Here is a 24,410-nt window from a genome sequence, read left to right as displayed (position 1 = left end):
GAGTGGTCACACGCTCAATCTTGCTCGAAGGTGCTCGCGAATTGGTTGATGTGACTTCGATTGTGACCAAAAAACTCATGGAAATCGACAACACATGCCGTAAATGTGAACAAAAAAATCAGAATGCGTTCAATCCACAATGCAAGTGTTTGTTTATATGCGAGTCATTGCTTGCATCATTAAGCAGGCTGAACGTCGATGTATTTGGTCGGAACCACATTCCCTCAGTCACAGGAACTTAATCGTAGTGCTGAAACGCCTTATAATAGGTCAGTAATTCTGCTGGTCTCCTCTGAAGGTTTTCCGCCGCCACAGGTCTTTTTTTGGACAAACGAAATGTTGCGCAAAGCATAGGCAACAAGCATAAACAAACACAAGGAGAGCTGCCAACTAGCAAGAAAAATTGTATTGTTGCTGAGGCCACTGATGCTTTACTCGTGCGAAGTCTAACTTTTGCGTGTGGGGTGCGCTTCTGAAAGTTCCCTAAGTTGAGTAGTGGGTGGGTTCACCTCCAGCACCAATTACAGCTAGCATTCTGTTCTGCAGGGAGCTGTATAGGGATAAAAAAATGTTGGTGTTTGATCTAAGTCACTCGCACTCATCTTGGACAATAGCCAACAGCATGTCCGCTGAGAGGGCACGGAGCTGCCAGTGGGCCCAGAACAAGCTTCATGTTGCTCCAGATATTTTCAATATCTGGAGATATTTTCAATTTAACAATATTGTTACGGGGATGTTGGGGATATAACACTGTATTTACAAGGTATATACAAGCAGAGTCAATGGGGTTAAAAATGGCTGACTAGTAACAACACGCAGCAGCCAGTGCCTCGTGATCTTCTTCCTCTCTCTCTCTTTTTCCATCCTTCCGTAACAGGGCCCCCGGGTGGTGAAGCGCCGTCTCGGCACATGGTAGGCGAAGAACTGAGAGCGAAGTATGGCTTCAGCCACAAAACGTGCACGACGTCGGCAGGCGGCGGACTTGAGGATGGATGAAACTGTAACGGCGCGATCTCGTAATTGACTTCGTTAACTTGACATAGAACTTCATAAGGCCCTGTACAGCGAGAGAGAAGCTTCAAGGAAGAGGCCGACCCGACGACATGGTGACCAAAGCAGCACCCAAGCACCTGGGGTGAACTGAACATCGCGATGGCACCGGTCGTAATGCTCTTTTCGCAGATGCTGCGAGGCTAATAAGCGAGATTGGGCGACTTGACGCGCCATGTGCGCGCTTGCATCAGTGTGGACTTCGGTTGGTGCAGATGGATCAAAGTGAGCAAGTATCGGAGGGGTGGTCACAAACCCAATGAGAGCGGCAGCGAACATGTGAGCCTGCACTGGGCCCCATGAGAACGGCGTGTTCCTCTTTAGAAGATCTGTCAAAAGCCGAGGAACGTCGGTAAAGTTTTTGATGAAACGGCGAAAGTAAGAACATAGGCACATGAAGCAGCGCATGTCAGAAGCAGAATGTGGCACAGGGAAACTGCGTACGGCGCGAACTTTTTCCGGATCTGGTTGGTCACCGGTTGCGTCAACGAGGTGTCCCAACACGGTATTCTTACGGCGCCCGAATTGACACTTCGTAGAGTTCAGTTGGAGGCCGGCTTTTCGGAAGACCGCAAGAATGGCAGTGAGTCGGGTAAGGTGGCTGCCAAATGTGGGAGAAAAAACAATAATATCTTCAAGGTAACAGAGACAGGTGGTCCATTTGTAGCCTCGCAGAAGAGAGTTCATCATACGTTCAAATGTCGCAGGAACATTGCATAGGCCAAAGGGCATGACTCTGAACTGATATAAGCCATCCGGTGTGATGAAAGCCGTCTTCTCACGGTCCATTTCATCAACTGAAATCTGCCAGTAGCTGGATCGGAGATCAATGGACGAGACGTATTTAGCTCTGTGCAAGCAGTCCAAGATGTCATCAATGCGTGGTAGTGGGTAGACGTCTTTGCGCGTGATCTTGTTTAAGTGGCGATAATAGACGCAAAAACGCCAGGTACCATCTTTCTTTTTCACAAGAACGACAGGGCTGGCTGATGGTTCGATGACCCCTTTGCGGAGCATTTTGTCCACTTCTGATTGGATGACTCGACGTTCAGCATGCGATACCCGATAGGGACGCCGACTAATAGGATTCGTGTCTCCAGTGTTTATACGGTGGTGAACGACAGATGTTTGGCCTAAAGGCCTGTCGCCGAAATCAAAGATGTCACTGTACGATTCAAGCAGGTGACGTACGTCCGTGGCCTGTGCAGAGGTGAGGTCAGGTGCAATAATTTTCACGAAGTCATCCGTTAAGGAACCAGAGCTGTGAGCTGCAATTGGCGCTAATAAGCCACTCTCGTCATTCAGACTCTCAATGTCAAATTCGGAACCACTAGAAATGCTGGCCAAGAACATGCCGGCCGGAATCACTTGAGGGCACAGGTTGAAATTCAGAAGCGGTAGAATGACGTCGCTGTTAGTAACCGTGACCAACGTATGCGGAACAGCAACGTTCTGGTTCAAAAGCATGTCGATGATGGGGTGAAGCACATATTCACCATCAGGAACCTGTGGCTGGGTTGTCAAAGTGACGTAACTGCCTCGGGTGACAGACGCACATTGTGAAGCGAGCACAAGTGCGGTGGGGCGGTGCTCGGAGCATCGGCGAGTTGAAGCAGTTCCAACTGAAGAACGCCGGTCATGAGTCGATGAGAGCAGAATGAGTGGATAAAAAGTCCAATCCAAGGATAACCTCGTGAGGACAGTTGTCGATCACAGCAAAGAGAAAAGAAGTAGGGCGGCCGGTTATACTTAAACGCGCAATACACATTCCAAGAACAACCAGCATGCCGCCGCCATCGGCCACACGAAGCACTTGGGCAGCTGCTAGCGTGAAGACCTTCTTTAAACGTCTACGTAGGCTAGCACTCATCACAGATACGTGGGCTCCAGTGTTGACAAGTGCTTGGACAGGTAGGCCATCTATTTTAATGTCAATTACACTTCTCTTTGTGGGCACAGACAGAGGATTTGCTGCAGTAGTAGGCAATGCAGCACCACCTCCGAGGGCTGCATTTCTTAGTTTTCCGAAAGGGTGTGGCCAAAAGCCACAGGGGACGAAAGGCGACGTGGCTGCGGTGAACAAGATTGGTGTCCACGCGGCGATGTTGAGGGACTGTACCATGTGTTCCTGGCAGAGTTGTGGGCACTGTGAGACTCGGCGGCGGGCGAAACATTGCGGGCAGTTCCATCAAAACGGCTCAGGTTGGTCGGCATGCAAGGTGTTGAGGGCCATGAGTTGCAACAGTATCGGGCGACATGACCAATGCGGCGACAGGTGAAACATATCGGCTGGTCGTCCGCAGTTTTCCGCTCAGTCGGGTTGCGATAACGCAGAGAGAAGTGTCGGGGTGGAGCGAAAATAGTAGAAGGGCGTTTGTTAGCTCTGGGATTGGCGACAGCACAGGCAGAACTTTAACCTGTGTTTTCAAGTTCCTGCCGAACGATGGCTTGTACGAGGGGAACTGAAAAAGTGGTAGCATCAGGGCTAAGTGAACAGAAAGCTGAGTGCGCCATCGCATCCACTTGACGTTGAACGCTTTGCACGACGTCCTCTGATGGTGATGCATGCTGCTGTGCGGGTTGATCTTCACACGTCGAAGTTGTGGCACTATTGGGAAGTCTGGCAAATGGTTGCTAGACGCGTTGGCTTTTGGGCTGCTCAAATTGTTGGCACTCTTTAATTATAGCATCAACTCTAGAGCAGCTTTTGCATATGAGCAGATTAAATGCGTCAACAGCAACGCCGTCAAGCACATGCCCGACCTTCTCAGCTTCTGTCATGTCGTGATCGGCTTTACAACAAAGTGCCAGCACATCCTGGATGCACGAGACATAGGACTCCGTGGGGGATTCGGCACAGGAGGCCAGTTCCTGCTTTGTGGCAATTTTACGGCCGGCTGGTTTGCCAAAAAACTCTGTCAACTTCTCTGTCCCAGCTGGTTAGCTCCTCTTCGTGGTTTTCGTACCACACCTTTGCCGTGCTTCTTAGGTAGAACAACAGGTTAGCTAGCATAAGTGTAGGGTCCCATCTGTTGATTCCACTCATGAGTTCGTACATGGCCACCCACTCTTCAACGTCGGCGCCATCGGTCCTGCAGAAAGTTCCAGGATCCTTGGATTGCACAACCACAACCGAAGGGGACAGCGACGTAGCTGGCGACGGTGACCTTGTAGGATCCAGCACCTCCCACCAATATGCTACGGGGATGTTGGGAGTATAGAAAGTGTGTATTTACAATATATATACAAAATGAGCGAGAGTAGTTAAGTTGGCTGACCACCAACAACACGCAGCAGCCAGTGTCCCACGATCTTCTTCCTCTCTCTTCATTCATCTTTCCGTAACAATATCTCCACATAAGTGGCAGGAAGCGAAGCAAACGAATATTTTGCGTCCACGACTGATAAAGTTGCCCGCAGTTGAGTCAACGCTATCAGTGGACTGATCTCCACACAGTTCGTCCAAAATGCAGCATCAAAACCCATCGGATGCCGCAAAGAAAGCTTTAAATCGCATGAAATCGAGGCGACGAGTGACAACCTGTTGTTGACTGCGGCCATATTTATTGTAAACTTGTGACAGCATGCATACGAGATGTCCAAGAAATCAAGCAAGATCTGGTATGGTGTTAGAAATTTTGGTAGACGTTCTGCAATGTTAGAAGTATTGCTTCTAAATGTAAAGATGTCACAATGTCGCTTGAAAGGGCAAATCATTGGTAACAATAGCAAAGGATTAGACAACTAAAGCAGGTTCATAGTTTCACTGGCCGTATAAATTGTAATAAACATTTCCTTACTAATTAAATCAACAAGCATGGTGGTATGCATACAGGTAACAGAACAGATTTCTTGATGACTGCAAACACTTGCTACCAAAACGCTGGAGTGACGAAGAGCGCAGGCAGAGGGAAGCAAATGTTCTGTCTGGTTCTCACTTCAATGCGACTCCGAAAATAGAGATTATGCAATCTCCAGCACTAGACACATGAGAAGACAGCGCGTTACCTCCAAGACAGGGCGTGCAGGCCGGGCTAGATGGGAAGAGCTGTGTGCTCATGTGCACTTGAACTTTATACAGAATGTGATGGCAAGAGAGTCTTGCGTTTGGTACTAGTACCGCTACTCATGTTTACCAAAGGCTGTTCCACTTTGGCAGCAGCTTTCTGTAGTGCAGCACATGATTTTAGAGGCGTGTTCGCAAGCAACCCCATGTAATTCAATTATTTGACCACCTGTGCCCACAGCAGCTTCAATTTATTGCCTCAGTATTCCTTCGTGGTAGCAGTGAAATTTCGTTACTGCATTTACTCACAAAATGAATGCCCTTGTGTAATGAATGCAGCCCCCACCTTTCCAATCAAGGATGTGTTTTTTCTTGTTCTCGCATAATGATCGCAGCCTGAGCTTGAGCTTGCTGCCGTGAAGTAGGAGACCCACTGTACGATTCGGCGTCTGATATGGCGTGCGGCGGGTGTGATTGTGTCCGACGTTGTGTCGGACACCGAATCGTACAGTGTCTCCTACTTTTATTGTGATAAAAATTGTTGATCACTTTTTACAGTTCCGCAAATTCTATCTTATCTCTCGAGTTGGACACTTTCATTATTTGTTGTTTCTTTATTAGGTCCTTTGTTACTTGGGAGAGCTTGCCTACTGGTTGCCTTGGTACCTTACCTCCCACTTCAACTGATGCCTCTGAAGCCAGCCTAGTTACGGTTTCATTCATTACCCCTATGTCAACTTTATCTCTCTATTCTAAGGCTGTATATTTGTTTGCAAGTACGAACCTGAATATGTGGGCTTTGTGGGCGCATATATGTGGGCACTTTGGCGAACCTCAACATGCACACAATATTTTTCATCCCTGCTTTTGTTGTATAGGTCCACAAGACGAGAGGAAACACTTTATTACGTAGTACAGTAATCAACATGCACACATCAGACCGAGCCTAGCAGTAGGCTCGACTTCACTCTCCTTAACTTCAAATGTTTCTGGCACTCCCTTTGAAGAGCCTTGTCCTTGTTGAATATGAAAAAGTGCAGCCTAGTTAACACCATAGATTGGATCATTTTTGTAGTGAGCTCTCTGTCATGGAGCTCATGTCCCACTTGGCGGAATGTTAAGCTGCTCAAGAACTGCATAAAATCATGCACACTGAACGCATAAAGCTCCTCTGTTGAAAAAAATAATGTGAATGCATGCTCTAGTGCTTTAATGAGTGTGGCTAACTCATCTCCAGGGTAGAATACGCCTCCCCTGTCAAATTTTTGCGTGAAGATGCTGTCTGCATTGCATCGAGCTGCTTCTCTAGTGACTACTTGCCCGTTTATCACATGCAGAAAGGCCCTTGCTATGTGCTTCAATTTGAAGTGCCATTCACAAAGGACACACACTGTTGTCAACTCCTTGTCAACACGTTTGATGTTTTGCAAGTCGCAATCACAATTCACGCGGAGCTGCGTCTTTAGGAGGTCTGAATAGGGAGGCCCCTCGGCTTTGCACATTCTGTACTTGCTTCTGCACCCGGGTACAGAGCACGTTCGTGCTTTCGACGCTTTGAGGGCACGCCGCATTATCTAATACATAACACATGAACAGCATAATATCACACACCACGCACCTCGACATAATTACATTGGCAAATGTGCAACGCTTCCCATTGATCATGACCGATGTGCAAACAAGCGTGGTCAACATGTTCCACACGCCTACGCTTGCCTAGCAGACCTCGTTGGCATTATACTGGCAAAGGCCGCGCCGCAGCTTGTCCTTGCACACCAGCCTGCTTCAGCGCCCCTAGTCGCATCGGGAAGATATGCTACCCGTTATACTGCCCCCTTCTAGCCACCATATTCGTGCATAGGTAGTGTGGGTCACATTTTTCGACTGGTGTGCTTCGAGTTGTGATTCTGTGCTATGTAGTCATGAACGTGCACGCGTTTGCGGTGAGCTCAACTGCTTCCAGATGAGTGACGAAGCGGATAAAGAAACGAAATGGAGGAACAACATTTCCGCATGGGGCACGGCAAACCATTGGTGTAGAAGGTACAGGTGCTATGTCCTTAAAAACAAATGAAGAACTTCAATTATGTGGTATATAAACCAAGGCAAAACAAAATAATACAGTCGACTCTCGTTACAACGGACCGTGATAATCCAACAAAAAAACGTCCATTTTATCCGAAGTCCGTAATATTCGAAACACCTCACTTCCGAAACTTTGGTTGCCATGTCTACCAACTTTATTGCAAAGAGTCAGTGACAAAGGTCCAAAGTAGAAACAAACAAAAAAGCTGCAGTTTTGCCCGAAAGGTGAAGCATCGATTGCGATAGCAAATTAAGAAAGTGTGGCAGCAGCAGCGAGCGAATTGACCTTCGTGCTGTCTCTCGCTTCAACGTGAACTAAATGTCGAAAGCACAGTGCATACGATGCTAATGGCACTAGGCGCACTTTGTTCACATCGCAGATAGCTTTGAAGATGAGGCCCGTGCGGGCGCGCACATTGTTCACCTCGTAGATCGCTTTCAACATACTGATGGCGCCCGCGCCGTACACAGAAGCCACCGAAGTAGGACCCCCCCCCCCCCCCCCGTGCCTCGCGCACGAAACAAGACGGTGCGTTTCCGCCCCGCCTTCCTTCCTGCCTCGCGCAAGCGATGCTGAGCTGCGACCGTCAGCCGACCCTCGCAACTCAGTCGTTGGCCCATGTCGACATGGCAAAAGTACTACGTTTTATACGCCCTAGTTTGAAAAAAATTGTCGCTAATTTCGTGCGCTGTAGCCGATAGTCTGTTGTAGCATGGTCGATTAAAAGCGAACTTCGTTGCAATAATAAAATAGGTAGAACAAACTAAGGCTGAAATATAGTCTGTTATATCCGAAAGTCTGTTGCACGCAGGTTCGTTGAAACGAGTGTAGACGGTAATGCTAAAATTTGTAAGTGAGCCAGTTACGACTTTTATTAGCATGGTTTTCCTCGCAGTTATAGCTATCTGGGAACGAGAGTACTTCATCCAGCTCTAATGGTCATTGCTGAACTCCCTTTGCCGAAATCTCCATTCAATTCCTTGGCACAAGGGAGACCGTGTGACAAGGGGCACAACTCCCTTGATGTAAAGATGAAGGAGTTAAATAGAATTTGTGGGTGCCCATGTGACAGGGGTATAAGAAAGACTGTTCAGCAAAGAAAAAGAGCATTTGTTATCATTGCGGAAAAGGGGATGATCCCGACAGATGCTGGTACCAAAACACGAAATGTCGAGCATGCGGAAGGACTGGGCATTTGCAAGTGATGTGCCAAGTGAAGGGCTCGGTAAACTGTGCTGAAAGTTCTGACAAAGAGACTGAGGAATCCCAGATTTACCATGTCGTATTAAGCGCATCAGGAGAAAAGCGTGGCTACGAGGCTTCTGTAAACATTGAAGGGACGCCCATCCCAATGCTTGTGGACACTGGCACAGCAGCTAATCTCATGTCAGAAAGCGTTTACAAGGAGCATTTCATGCAAATCAAATGAAAACCTGCAAGAACTTCACTCAGGACGTAAACAGGAGAACCATTAAAACTGAAAGGAAAGGCAGCTGTCAAGGTACAACATAACAGGCGCAGTGAGACGCTGCTATTATATGTGGTAGAGGACAACAACAAGGGTCTACCAATGCTTCTAGCTTGCAACTGGATAGAAAAATTGTAGCTTGACTAGAAAATGGTGTACGCAGTTAAGAGAAGAGATCAAAGTGAAATTGCTAGGAGAGAGGTGTCCAGCGGTATTCCATAGCACGCTGAAAGTAGTGTGAAACTTTGAAGCTATAATTGCCATAAAAGCAAAAAGCGTACCAGTATGCTGCAAGGCATGACCAATTCCATTCGCAACCGAGGAAGGAATCACCACAATATTGCGAAGGTTGGAAGCGAACGGAATCGTAACACAAGTAATGCAGAGCGATTGGGCCACATCTGTTGTAGTTCCTAAGCAGGGAGGCAAATTTAGGCATTGTGGAGACTATAAGGTGACCATCAACCAAGTACTCAAGACAGATTCCTATCCACTCCCTCTTCCAGAAGATTTGTACTCTATGCTTGCGAGTGGCAAGGTCTTTTGCGTATCAGACGTTTAGACCTATCCTCTGCTAACCAGCAAGTGCCACTTAGTGATGACGCAAAACCACTGCTGACAGTGAATACATACCTAGGATTGTTTAAGTTCCAAAGACTTCCGTTTGGAATTGCAAGTGTGCCCGCTATATTTCAAGCAATTACATACAAGGTGCTGGAAGGCATCCTTCAGGTTGGATGCTATATAGACGATGTCATTGTCATTGGTAGCAGCACTGAAGATTGCTACAACATTGTGACCAAAGTGCCAGAGCGGCTGGGTAACTACAATCTCATGCTCAAGGAAGCAAAATACCAATTTTTTCGCGAATACGTCGTTGATTTGGGCCACAAAATTTCTGCAGAGGGGATCTAGTCGTCATTGGCAAAGATCAAAGCAATTCGGCACGCCCCAAAGCCGGCAAACATTACAGAACAGAGGGCATATTTAGCACTTCTGAATTTATATTCAAAATTCTTTTGAGACTTAGCCACGGTAGCTGAGCGGCTGTATGAACCATTGAAGAAAGAACAGAAGTGGCGTTGGACTAAAGCATGGAAGCAGGCATTTGAAACCACTAAGGATATGACTTTCGAGAGTAAAATTCTCATATTTTAGGATGTAAAGAAGTCCCTGGGACTCATTTGTGACTCGTCAGCATATGGTATGGGAGTGGTGAATTTTCATGAAATGTCTGATGGAAGAGAAAGGTCAACAGCATTTGCCTCTCGGATGCTTACAAGGAGCAAACACAATTACGCGCAAGGAGAACAACAAAGCAGACAATAACCAGTTTCTGTTAACTCAGGGCAATACCGTATTCTTGCGTGCATCGCTCAGTAGCCCTTGTGGCCTGAGCTCGCGTGCAGTGGCGGGCTAGAGGCGACACCTGATGTGGCCTTGTGGCTCGCTAAGCTCGAACCCGTGGTGGTCAGTACTCCTGTGAGACCCAAAGACCCCATAACCTAAATCCACATACTTGAGCGTTTTTACATTCCACCCATGCTGGAGGTTGCCTCCATGGTATGGAATTGAACCCACAACATCATGCTCAGCAGAATGCCGCAGCCACCATGTCACAGCTGCATATGTTTAAAACAGCAAGCCTGGGTGTGGGATATAAGAATAAGGAAGCTGTTACAACTGTTCAAAGTGACTAACATGATTACAAAGCTGCATTGAAGTCCATGGTAAAACCAGCATCGAGTAATTTACAATGACTAGGTGCTTTTTGGCTTTTATGCATAGCATGCCTACCTTGTGCTTGCAGCCTGGTCCTTACAAGGGCCAATGGATAGCTGGCAATTTGACCACAGGAGCTGCTCACAGTGCCACAGCCTAGAAGCACAAGGATGCCAGGATCATCCGTCAGGTCATGCCGCCGTAGGTACAGCTTCTTGAGCGTCTGCGGTAAAATCAAGGAATGTATTTCAAAAATTTAGAAAAATATAAATAAATTAAGGTATTGACAGCTTTAAAAATACGGCTGCTCAAAAAATTTCCTTACATTTAAAACTATCAACATATTCTCAGAGAATAAAGCAGGGGCTTGTAGAAAACAACAGTATTCATGTACTTTAGAGTGCTCCCATCATCGTAACGATTGTTGAGGAAGACTACTTCTCTCAAATTTTGTTTCTGCAAAAATAGCAAATTAGTCTACTAAACACATAGCACAAAGTCAAAGAGGGAGCATCATGCGAGTAGAAAAATAGGCAAATGTTTGATCTGATGACAGATTTCCTCAAGCTATGCAGTTCAATTACCCTGCTGTGCAAAGTGACAAATAAAGCAAAGCTCTGGCTTTCCTTATTTGAAATAAAGCACTTATTAATTAGTATAAGCAGCTGCATTTGTATTCTAAGCATAGGTATATAAAACAATATTGTGCACAAAATCTCACAAAGTTTCGTGTCTTTTTTTGTTAGAACCAACTCACCATCAGGATTTATGTCAACAACAAAAGGACGTACAAGCTTTGATACTTGCTCGTAATAATGAAACATTCAAATCCAGACATACATCAAATTTCTTGATAACAAGGAAGAAAAATTCCAACAGCTTTGTAACTCCGTAATAGTCGAAATGATGTTCACTCATGTACAACAAGCATTTACAGATTTGACAAGCCAGTCACTAACGCATGACCCTTTCCAAAACCAAGTGATACTAGATTTACCTAGATAATCCAACAATTATTGTTGCACTGAAATGAGCTAAAATAATGAAAAGGTAATATCTAGAAGTGCCATGAAATTAACAAGCTTCACACTTCCACACAAACTCAACAATTCATTTTATTTTTCTTTGTACAGTAACCAAGGCATGTTGAATAAGATCAGGCTCACAAATTTGTTTTACTGATTGTAATGGGCATTTCACTTAACTAGAACCAAACTGAAAAAATAGAGCGGTATATCTTACATGAATAAGACCAACAGCATATTGTTTATAGTCTTGCATTACTCAAACTATTTTTTGAAGTGCAATTAGCTATTTATTTAACTTTAATTATGCCAAGTTTTAAATATCCATGTTAGGGTATAAGATTTATTTAAAAAGATGTAGAGCAGGCTCATTAACTCTTAATAAAGTTGTTTCCAAGAAGTTACCTTTTACATAGTTTTTTTTTTTCTGAGCTTTCAAAAAAGCAAGCAAAAGGGGAAGAAGAAGTCGCCAGTGTGTGTTTGCGTGTCTGGATTTCAGCGCTCTTAATCGAGTTTTGACACAACGAAGGCCACATGCAAATTGCAAAAGAAAAAGTGATCGCCCATGGCGTCCAATGTCCATCAGCATTTTCGTTGTGAATATCAAGATCCATCATGTTCATGCAAACACACTGGTTTTTGTTCTTTTGAAATACCATTGAGATCGCTGCAAACCAGAAGCACATTTACACAGTGGCACCATTCCTTTTTCAATTTGTTTGCAGGCTTTCTTCAAAGCCCAGAAAAAAAGAAGCAATGTAAAAGGCAACATAGAAACAACTTATCAGGTGTTTCTGAGCATGCTTGACAACTTTTCAGATACAACTTATGCCCTAAAATGAACACTTAAAATGTAGCATAACTAAACATAACTAATTAGCAATCTAATTGCATTTCAAAAATAGTCTCAGTAACTCAAGATGACTATGAACAGCATGCCGTTGGCCTCATACATCTAATGTGTATCACTCTATTTTAAAGTTTGGTTCTAGTTACACGAAACACACAATATTGATTACGCAATGCCTAAACATTATACCACTGTAGGATCGAACTGAAACCCGAATGTCTCTCATAATTTTGATGAACTGAAGTTTTGAGACTATTATGTCAAGACGCATATGATGTCAACCAGCAGAAGTGACAATGCCCTGTCCTACTGCGTGCCAGCAGTCACCATGTTTTGAAATGTGAAGTACCGTGGTGGTGCACAGTGGAAAACAAATTTTACTCTCTAGGCTGGGCCACGTGACTACTGTGCCTTTACAGCTACAGTCAGTAGTAGGCACCCTTCAACAGTGAAGTAATTTACTGGCTATCCCAACAAAATTTCACCAAGAATTAAAATAATTATAAATTTGATTAGCTAACTACTAAGTATATTCCCTAATTGATTAGGCATCAATGCAAGTTGTGTAGTTGAAAGTTGTGTCTACAACTTGCATCAATGCAAGTTGTAGCTGGAAAGTTGTGTAGCATGTTGAGAAATGACTGATGACAGCATTTAAAGCAACTTAGCTCTTGTGTGGCCCATTTTTCCAAAGAAAGAAAAGCCCACCAAATTAAAGAAATACTCTGTGAAAACACGTCAATATGACAGCCTGAAGCGGAAACTTTGTAACTTAGTACACTGAGCATCTTAGGCAATTTCAAAGCCAGCTCGTTCGATAAGGACTAAAGATGCATGCCAAAAGGTGCCGATGCACTGTGGAAAGAGCGCGGCCGTATTTGACAAGTTTTAAGCTGGAGAGAGCTATAACCCATGACACGTGGACGCAGTGTTACGTGGTATTTAAATTTTGTGGGCCTTTCCTTTTTTGTGGGAAGGGCCACATGAGACCTAGGCTGCTTTAAGTGCTGTTATCGGTGATGTTTTAAAGGGGCCCTGAACCATTTTTTTATCAGAGTTGAGAAATGCACTTGAAGTTGAAATAGCATCTTTCAGAAATACTTTGCCGCAAAAAGTACTTCAGTGTGGTTAGCAGCAGTGGAGTTATTGGCAATCAAACATGCCCTATGCAGTGCTTCCACTCCTTCAATGACTAGCACTAGGAAGGCTATGGCAGAGCGAGGCGTGCCCAGAATGTTCCGCCTACTGAATGTCACCATCGCATGCAGTTCAAATTTGATTTTGGATGTTCACGTAGATGTCACTACTTGCGATTTTGACACCTACAATGTGCCAAACGTGGTTGTCCTCAGTGAGCAGCACTGCACTCAGCCAGCGGAATCGTTGCGGCACCCTGTGGTGGCCACGGTATATACGCTATATAGCAGACCACAGCTACATACGCACAGCGTTTGCTTTGTGCATGACAGGGCTTGAGTTTGTGCTTGTGCTCACACGCTCGTCTGGCTGTGCTACGTTGAGCGGACTTGCTTTGTCCTGCACCAGCTTGACCTACGGATAGTAGCCACATCCAGCTTACACATTTTGAAGTGCTGTCAATAGCTCAATATAAAATGAAGTCTGTTAAAGCGTCTAACCAGGAGCGGCAAGGAGTGAGTGCATGCTGGCAAGCATGTGTGTGGCCTGACTTATGCTTCGTATGGTTTGAGGCTAGTTGAGGGTTCAAAACTAGTTGAAATTAGTGAGACCCGACGGCTACGACACCGATAAGCAGGGCAGCCAAAGTTTAATTCCTACGCGGGTGGCCTCGGCCGAGCGTCAGCAGACGATAGTTGGCTTCTTCCGCAAGCACCTAATTCTTAACGAAATTTGAAAATCAGGTTTTCCCTTGCTTCAGCCTGTTTATTCTCCAAAATAAAGCATCCAGCAAAAAGTGAGGAGCAGGCTTCCGTTAAAGGACCCCGCACCAGGTCTGGCCATTTTGAGCTGACATGCGCAGAGCATACATTGCACAATAACGATCATTTCTGCAAAGTATTACATTGCTATACGCTGTGGAAAGACCTGAAATTTCAAACCGAACGCCGTTTTTCTTTCTCTGCTGCGCTCCAAGCCGGAGGATGACCTACTCGCGTCCCTGTGCCTACGTACTCGATCGAGTCCACAGTGACGTTGCTCGTGGTGACACGTGACTTCGAGAATTATTCAAGGCACCATCTGTTATTTGTGTGATATGTTGCTTGAATTGACGAATTGAAGTTTAGAGAAATGATAAAACACACAAATGGAATGTCTGCATATTTTTGCTTTACTTTGTACCGAAGCAAGAGAGATGTACTTCTGCTTCATCTACTTGGTCCCACGGTCATGCGGTCACGTGCACAGGTACCGAAACTATGCCATTTTCTACAATGTTCCAGCGCGTGATCATGCTCTGCGATCCACTTGTTCTGCCTCAGTATACGTGCAGCACTGAATTATACCGCTAGACATGTGGCCTTGTGCACAGCGCGCAAATTGTGCACTGCGAAAATGCACTTGAAGTTGAAATAGCATCTTTCAGAAATACTTTGCCGCAAAAAGTACTTCAGTGTGGTTAGCAGCAGTGGAGTTATTGGCAATCAAACGTGCCCTATGCAGTGCTTCCACTCCTTCAATGACTAGCACTGGGAAGGCTATGGCAGAGCGACGCGTGCCCGAGCGACGCGTGGTCACGTGCACAGGTACCGAAACTATGCCATTTTCTACAATGTTCCAGCGCGTGATCATGCTCTGCGATCCACTTGTTCTGCCTCAGTATACGTGCAGCACTGAATTATACCGCTAGACATGTGGCCTTGTGCACAGCGCGCAAATTGTGCACTGAGAAATGCACTTGTGGCCTTGTGCACATGTGTGTGCAAAAGACATGTGGCCTTGTGCACAGCGCACAAATTGTGCACTGCGAAAATGCACTTGTGGCCTTGTGCACATGTGTGTGCAAAAGACATGTGGCCTTGTGCACAGCACGCAAATTGTGCACTGCGCGAAACGATAACAGCTCGCACGCAACACCGCCAGCGAAAATGCGCATGACCGGGGGGGGGGGGGGGGGGGGGGGGGAAGAAAAAAAAAAGAAAAAAAGTGAGAAGAAAAAAAAGTGAAGGCAGGGCCCGTGACACGTGTCACACGATCCTCGACGTCTGGCATGGGACAACGCAGGGAACGAATCTCACTTGCGGAAGATAGACGAGGCGAGTGGAGAAAGAGTCTTGCTATGCAGTGGAGCCTGCCTGCTGAAATCATGGGTTCGTGGCACTGAAATATTAATGTCGGCTACTAATGAGCCGACATAAAAAATTTGGGGGGCAGAACGCTCCCTAGAGGATGCGCAACTACCAGCATATAACCAAAATTTGCCATGGGGCGTGGTGAGGGGCCCTTTAAAAAGAGAGCATTTGAGAAAAAGGTAACATCGCACTAAGCTTGCTAGCTCCATGCGCTGTGCGCAACTGCAAAATTTGGCTGAGATGTTCACAGCAGCCTATAGTATCTGCTGACTGTTTTTTCACCAAGCCTAAGGGATGGTTCAGGAACCCGTTTGCACTGACAACTTGTTGATTATGCAAGTTAATTAAAAGTTAGTGAATTAAACTTCGTTAATTATTTTTGCTAAATTGAAGGGAAAAAATAAACAACGGCTAGCATAAGCAATCCCTATCAAAATCCAGTGGACAGAACAATACTTGTTGCTGGGCTAGTTGGTTCATCATATTCCCCAAAGTTAAAATGCAACCAAGGGCAAAAAAAAACTTTAGGACAGGAAAGAGCGTCACTTGCAATTAATTTATTGAACGCAGACCGGATCATTCCTGCACGTGTGAGTCGGATCTTTTCCATATCTGCATTCTTGGTAAAAGTGAAGACTCCCCGGCACGGGAATTAATGAAGGCCTATTTCAACGACATAAAACATGACGTATGGACTACAGTTTCTGCACTATATGATTGGATAATGATGCAAACTTGTTTGAGTGTTGTGCGCAAACGTATGTAGACACCTGGCCACCTTCACCTATAAATATGATCCTGCTTACTTGCAATAAACTGGCCGCAAGTGATGCTCTTTTCTGTCCTAGAGTTCTTTTTCTGCCCTTCGTTGCGTCTTAACTTCGGGGAACAGTGGACAGAGTTTGCGTAATACCCTCCATTATTTTTTCTTTAATTCCTGGTGACAATTACTAGGGACAGCCAGTATGAGAAAAAAGAGCACCGAATGTAGAAACACAAATCGTTTATAAGCTATGTCTGATTTATTCATCACAACAGGCCCAGGTCTTTTGAAAAACATACAGGTTTTTATGTATTAAACTGTTCTAATTGAGCACAATAAGCCAACTAATTGTAACTGCTGAAGACTATATTCTGCCACTGGCACTAACCATCTATGACTATGAGTTTGACGTAATAGTTTTGCAGAAACCCGCAAGGTGGAGAGAAGTGATTAATTAAGGGAAAGTGAGACATCCGCCCAATTGTAGCAATTGCTACAAAGGAAACCCGTATGGGTTCCTCAAAAGAAAAGCTTCACAGTTGAAAAATTGGTCCGGGACCTGGATCCGGGACTGCCGCCTTTTCAGGGCAGCCGCTCTACCATCTGAGCTAACCAGGCAGCTAGCAGATGGCAGGGCGAAGTCGAATTTGTCAACAACTCGAAGCAAAGGCAAAAGTTTGACATAATAGTTCTGCAGAAACCTGCAAGGTGGAGAGAAGTAATTAAGGGAAAATGAGACATCCACCCACCCAATCATAGCAATTGCTATGATTATGTAGATGTCTCATTTTCCCTTAATTGTTCATCTATGACTACACCATTTTCATTCATGCAAAAGCTTCATGAAACACCCAGCATAGCAACACTTTAATCATCAACTTATGTCTACAGAAACAGCTATACAAACAACATTTGTCAAAAAATCTCCAATTATCCTATTTGAAGTACACAACTAGGTACCAGGCACGAAAGGAATAAAAAAGCTGATCACAAAGTGCCCACATGCTACCCATGTGACATACATGGGCAGCACGCACACACAAACTGAGGTCGTAGTGTCCCTAGAGTAAGTATCACCAAGGCTTGCTCTTTAGGTGGCACCCTTCCTGCTACCACATTGTCCTGTCACCATGACAATCAGGACAAGTAGTACAATCAATCAAACAGACACAAATGGACTTGCTGGCCAGAACCCATGGGGAAAAATGAACAAATGATAGCCACTGTTTTAACCCAACATTATTTTACTATTTACCACGGCAGTAAATAGTGATGCGATGATACACACTACTATCAGAAGTGGATACTGCTGTGCCAGCATGAAAGAAAAAGGATTAATGCGCAAAAGGAAAAACAGAGTATAAAAAATTTAGAAGTAGAATGCTATGGCTGCTGTAACTATAATGCAGTTAAACCTACCTGCAGCTATAAGAGTAGCAGTCACTAATAGTTTTTAATACAAGTACATGATGCATACCCAATGGTATTTCATAAAACAAAGGTATAATGGCTCCACACTGTATTAATCACAGTAGCAGTGCAGTTACATACAACTATAACATCTCTGAGAAAAAGCACAGGCGACAGTACTCGAGGGTTAATAACATGTAAATTTTACAAATACGATGACAACTGCCTACACAGTCAAACGCCTTTAAAACGAGGTGCTTAGGACCTCCAGAATCCTTCGTTATATAGGTAACTTTGTTGTGAAGATTGTGCATCATACTGCTTGAAGTACACCAGGCTAAGCAAGTTCAGCAAAAAAAGAAAAACTTTGATTTACAATGTACTGAAGAGATAGTTCATGAAAGAAGTTGGCACATTTTATCTGATGATGGAGTGTGTCATAGTAGCTGGGTGAAACCTGGGAGCGATGAATGTAGAGCAGCATAACGTCAAACGCGACTGCCCATTTTGTCACAATTTCTGTAGTAATCTAAGCACTGCCGCCAAGTGCCAGAAGTGGTAATGCAGGAAGATCGTTGTGCCTAGTTTGCTTTTTCTTTAACCCCCCCTCCCTCCTCTCTCTCTCTCTCTCATTTTTTTGGAAAGCCATAAGTGTGCAGGTAGTCAAAGTGTTTCGCCATTTGCTCGTGGGGCTTTTATTTTTTTGGCGGGGTTGGTGGTTGAGGGGGGGGGGGGGGGGAAGGGGAAGCTGTGATGACTACAGTGGAGTCTGGACGCTCACGCGCGATGTTTGTTTTGGTGTCGACCAAGCCCTCCTTATGCACACCACAGCAGAAGGCATTGACAGTGCTGCTACGTGGGTTTGTTGTCAACAACAAACAGCCATCAGTGAGCCAAAACTTTTTTGTTGTACAAGCAAACCCATTGTGGTGGTATTCACTGCAGAGGCGGCATCCACAATACAAATGAAAGATAAGAGTTTGGCTGGGGCACATGCAATTCTCTGTTCTACAGGTAATTTCGTTGTAGAGGCGTTTGACTATATTCAGTGAATAAGTTGTTTCTTCGGAGTGCAGACACCAAAGACGCCCAGACTCACATTGATGTCAACATGCACTGCGATGTGGGAGATGGGGAAGGGGAGCAGCATAGGATCCACATCTTCAATTGTATTTCCAGTGCCTACCGACAAATCAGCGGCACGATAAATCAGTAACATTCTAGTACAAGTAAGTGGTGTTGCATGCTGCCAAAAAATATAAATTTTGTAACCATAGTTATTGACATAGCTGCTTCAGCATATGGTCCTGTCAAATTAGTAGGCAAAACAAACTGCTGCTTTTAACTAGCATTGTCTACTAAAGGACTTAAGTGCCCATGCACAATTATGACAACTTTGTTAAATACCCCTGAGCTATACGTTCACCGTGCACAGCAATCATGAGTAGAAGCTAGCACACTAATAACTGCTTTGTGTGCTATATACTTAAGAGTAAAATATTGTTTGCAGAAACATTGATAAGGTTGTCTTTTATGCTCTAAAATGGTCAGTAAAATGCCATATATTGTCTGCTGGAGAGAGGCAAATTGGCAAAAGGGTCCCTGAAACTATATTTTTTTTGTGTGTTTGAAAGAACCCTATAGATGAGTACTTCATCCTGAAAGCTTTCTCACAAAATATTTATTATCATACATTATATTAAAGGAGCAACAAGTGTCTAAATATATTCCTCCCCTCAAGCCCAGAGTGTTCCCACACAAATCGTATTCAAATGGGTACCAAGCTCGTGTCTTCTACAGCTTGGAGTCATTGGAGCTATTCCCTGCATGCACCTCTAGTGAAGAGAGATGAGCAATGGTTACCCAGCATCCTTGATGCATGAATATTGAGTACAGTGCTCCAAGTCACAGCTCAGCAGGTGCATGTCAGCACCAGGTATGTTTCCTATGTCAGAAGCAGACTGCGCTGCATCTGATTATTTTATACACGACTATTTATCAATTCTGTGCAGTTACAATGTTTACTGATGTTATAAAAACACACATGGTGGTGGCGTTCTTATACTCATTAATAAATGTCTTCAGAGTAGTGAACTGTCTGCTACTCTAAATTATTCTGAATCTGTCTAGTGCAAGATTAAGCTTAACAATGGCAGCTACTTCACTACTGGATCCTTTTACCAACCTCCAAGTTCTAATAATGTGAAATCATTTAACGAATTGTAAAGTTTTAACTACCATAAATTGTGACTATATTCTTGCTGGAGACATAAATATACCTGCTGTTCACTGGGAAGATAGAAAACCTGTGCTGCTAGACTCTATGACCTACCTATCTTTATAGTTTTCTGAGTTTACGACCTTATGACTTATGACTGAACTTATGACTTGACCTAATTCATGCCTGAGAGCTCTAGTATCAGTGATCAGAGTCCCAGTATTAGTGATCACGATTGCATTGTGGCCACTTTCTCTGACACTTCAGTTAGAACAGCCCACAAACATACTAGGAAGGTGTTTCTTTATGACCGAGGTGACTGAGTCATTATCACATGAGCTTTCTCGTTTCTACGCATATTTTTGTGAAGTCACCCAGTTAAAGGGACATAGATCAAGGTTGGATACTTCGCAGAGTTAAACTATTGGCTTTAATAGAACAACACATCCCTTCAAAACTCCTCAACAAGTAAACACCAGAATGATGATGATGTGTAGTGTTTAATGATGCAAGGGCCAGTTATGGCCAAAGAGCGCCACGTCATGTGGTAACGAATTGTCTATGTAATATGTATGAAACGTGCAAATGTGCTGCAAATGTAGATGTAATGCGGCTTAAAGAGGCCTAAAAACGGGTCACTGTAAACTGCAGAACATACGCCAGAATGGTTTAATCCTGGGTAAATAAAAAAGTTCGAGCACAAATAAACAAGAAACACCATCTGTATGCTACATATTAAAAAATCACAAGCAGTGTGCTTTCCAAGAAATGCACTGCATAAGCCACAAAATTAAACAAGAGATCAAGGTAAAGAAACAAATTTACATTTCTTCACTTGACACAAGACTAAAACCTGAAAGAATTTTGGAAATTTGTTAAAAGTAACCGCAAAGAAAATACCACAGTTCCTAATTTATTTGTTGATAAAATGGTGTCTGACAATTATGAGAAAGCTTGCATTTTTAATTTCTATTTCAAATCAGTGTTTTCTTCCTTATATACTAGTCCACTTCCTGAAATGCATGAAATAGCCTACGAGAATATGCCCATGATTACTGTCAATTATAATGGTGTTCTGAAGCTTCCCCCCCCCTTTAATCTAAAAAACAAGTCTGCTGCATGTCCTGATGGTATCCCCTCCTAAGTAATCAAAGCTTGCTCTCAAGAAATTGCTTATTTCTTAGTTGTTTTGTTTAACAAGTCATTACAGAACTGTTCAATTCCAGCACAATGGAAAGTAGCTATGTAGTGCCTATTCATAAAAGTGGTCTCAAAAATACAGTACAGAACTACAGGCCCATCTCTCTATCACGTGTGTGCTGCAAAATAATTAAATGCATTATCTACGGTGTTGTGACGAAACACCTTCAGAGCAATAGTTTATTTTCAAATGGATTCAGGCTTGGCTTGTGATGCACAAATCAACTGGTAGAATTCTGCCATGATCTCTTTTGCTCTTTCAACTTAGGTTACCAGGCAGACTGTGTAGTTTTGGGTTTTCAAAAGGCCTTTGATACCATTCCTCATGCCTTGCTGCTACATACATTATCATGTCTGCATTCGTACTGCTATAGTCGAGTGGATGTCTTAATGTGTCTTAATCAACAGAGCTAAATCAACTGGTGCCACTGTAACTTCTGACATGCCTCAAGGGTCTGTTTTGGGGCCATTGCCATGTTTAGTTTATATAAATGATATTGCACAAGGACTTCAGTGCAAAGTGAAATTATATGCAGACAACTGCACCATATACAGAGATATACAAGATGATCACGCTGTTAGCTGCCTACAGAGTGATTTAAGCACAATTCAAGGTTGCTACTTAAAGTCCGGCATGTCTTTAGACAGTGCAAAATGTCAACACATCTTTCACCCGTAAACGCCTCTTGGCGAGACCCGTTTATAATTTGGATGGACTGGCTTTTGAACGTTGAACGGGTTGAATATTATAAATATCTTAGGGTCTGCTTTTCAAAAAAATTTTACCTGGAATAGGCATCAAATATCTGAGCTTAAGGCCATCAAGAATGCTCAACCTCATTATACATAGTTTTCATAAAGCCTCCAAAAGTGTAAAAAAGCAGCTTTACAACACAAATATTCGCACAATACTTGAGTACGCTTGCACGGCTTGGGACCCTCAAACCTCTTATAGTATAGACAAACTTGAATGCATTCAAAACCGTGCTGCCAGGTTTGTTTCTGGAAATTACAACTTCCACAGCAGAAGAAGGGGAACGAGGGGCTCAATTTTGTTAACCATGACCACATAGAGCCAACAGACAATGAAGAGTCATTGCCTGTTGGCTTTATGTGGTCGTAACTTCCACAGCAGCATTACATTAATTGAAGAAAGCCTTGGCAATAAAATTATAACTTTTATTTCCAAATTTACATTGGTCTCACAGGAATAAACAAGAACTTGTACATTTTCCCACCCCATTTCATTTCTTTCCAATGTGATCACGAGTTTTAAGTTCTGGAAACACGCTGTCGCATTGATGCTTTCCGAAAATCATTTTTCCTGCTTACTTCAATGCACTGGAATAAGCTTTTTAACAGTACTGTTCAATGTAAAACGTGCTCAAAGTTTCAGTCATCTTTATCGTCTCGCCTGTCGTAAATGCATATCCTTATGCTTCGTACGACAAACCACCCTTTTTTATGATGTGAATGCACCTGTGAGCCTGTTGCTGCGCTTTTTCTTGTATTTCTTTTTTGCGCCTTGCCCAATGCTTTTCTTTTTAATCAGCTCATTTTCTGAATGTTTCTCTTTTTGCTAGAAATGTCCCCTCCTGCAATAATGCCCTCGCACTGCAGGTACCTGTACAAATAAATACCCTCTTTCCTGCCAGCGGCCATTACCACTGCACTATTTTCAACCTTTCTCGCATTCTTTCACTTCCCTTCCTCCATGCAGTCAAACATGTCTTCCAGAGAGCTTAGCTTTCTTGTTAACCCTTCACTCAAATCTTTTCCTAGCACATGTGCATGTGCACATATGTATGCACACACGGCAGCTACAGGTGACTGCCCGCAGACTCAACAGGAAATGTATTACTGCTTTGAAGAATTGTCTATGTTTATTGCCCTTCTGTTATTTATTAGACAAAAATAATTTGCAGTAGGCATATGTTGATACGTTTCCATTTGTTTTGTTTTCTCTGCTCTTATGCTCTGAAGCACCGGTGCTGTTTAGTTCCCATAGGGTCATGTGCATTACCTTCCTGTTTGTTACGTATCTCACCTGCCGTGGTAGTTCAGTGGCTATGGTGTTGTGCTGCTGAGTTCAAGGCTGCATATTCAATCCTAGCTGCAGCGACCATATTCTGATGGGGGCAAAATGCAGAAATGCTTGTGTACTTAGATTTAGGTGCTTGTTAGCTCTTTCCCTACCATGGGGAGAATAGGCCTTTTTTGTAGGTTACGCCAGATTATTTTTCTGAAAGAACTACTGCACTCAATATTTTATGTAATACATGAACAAAAGCAGAATGAATGCACTTTTCAGACATTAATGTTTTATTAACAAGATGTATGTCATAAAAGAATACAAACTGTCAGATACAAGATTGTGGGATAAAATTGAACAAAGTTTGTAAGGACATGCTTGTATTAACTAGGAAAAAAATGTAACAAAAATTATGAGATATACAAAATCTATTGCTGTCTAATAGGCACTATCTCTGAAAGAAGTTGAAAATTTTCATTGAACAGGTATTCCACTACAAAAATTTAACTGCAAGCACTACAGTTGGGCATGCCGGGCTGCAGCCACCGATGTTCTTGGCTGGTTTGTGTCGTCGTTGCTCTCGGAGTCAAAGTCTGATGAAAAGACAGCATTATCAGACTGCTGCTCAATCCACTGATATAATCAGCCACAGACTCAGCATAATCGCGAGATCTGCAATCTTTCAAAGCACGCACGCTGTTCCCAGAGGTGGCCATTTTCGCTTTCTACTTAGAAAATCGCAAAAATTTCGTAGTGTGTTCAAAAATCCCCGCTTGGCAGGGAAAAAAGCAAATTCTCCTCCTTCACGTCCGATAGTGTAGTGTGTCAGTGAGCGGTGCGGAAGGTTTCGAAATCGGCATTTCACACCATCGATAGCGGGTAGATAGATGTCCAATGGGCACAGTAGGGAAAGAGTTAAAGAACCCATGGTAGTCAAAATGATTCCAGTCTTCTACTATGGAGTGCCTCACAATCAGAGTGTGGTTTTGGCACATAAAACCTCAGATATTAATTAAATTAATTAATGTTATGTTTCTATTTCTCATTGTTACGTTCCAAAAACTGTGATGGTGGCACCAATGCAGCATCGCCCATCAGCAGTACCAATGTTGAATGCCACATGTCACTACTGAAAACAGTCAATTCACAGAACCTGCTGTATGGCACAGAAGAATCACCATCACTGTGTTCAGACTGTTGCTGCTCACCGGTCTCAACATAGATCACAAAGTCGAAAGCCAAGAGGAGGTGGACAAGGACACAAGGGGTTGCACCAGAACCATGTTCGCAGATGTTGTCTTGCGGCCTTCA

General features: G+C 43.8%; 1 protein-coding gene across 8 annotated transcripts in view; it reads right to left on the bottom strand.

The window, feature by feature from the left end:
• Nucleotides 1-24,410, bottom strand: part of LOC142589820 (mitochondrial adenyl nucleotide antiporter SLC25A23-like) — an 88,978-nt gene that overhangs the window by 16,797 nt on the left and 47,771 nt on the right. For 4 of the 8 annotated variants that reach the window (XM_075701414.1, XM_075701407.1, XM_075701424.1 and 1 more), the window contains exon 9: nucleotides 10,408-10,555. In XM_075701414.1, coding sequence (XP_075557529.1) covers nucleotides 10,408-10,555 — 148 coding nt within the window. Of the gene's footprint in view, nucleotides 1-10,146; nucleotides 10,257-10,407; nucleotides 10,556-18,748; nucleotides 18,832-24,410 lie in introns of those variants that run through there. The other 4 variants (XR_012829981.1, XR_012829979.1, XR_012829982.1 and 1 more) reach the window with 3 other exon arrangements.

Source organism: Dermacentor variabilis, chromosome 1, assembly GCF_050947875.1.
Source record: "Dermacentor variabilis isolate Ectoservices chromosome 1, ASM5094787v1, whole genome shotgun sequence".
NCBI classification, from domain to species: Eukaryota; Metazoa; Arthropoda; class Arachnida; order Ixodida; family Ixodidae; genus Dermacentor; species Dermacentor variabilis.
This window is presented reverse-complemented; position numbering and strand designations above follow the sequence as displayed.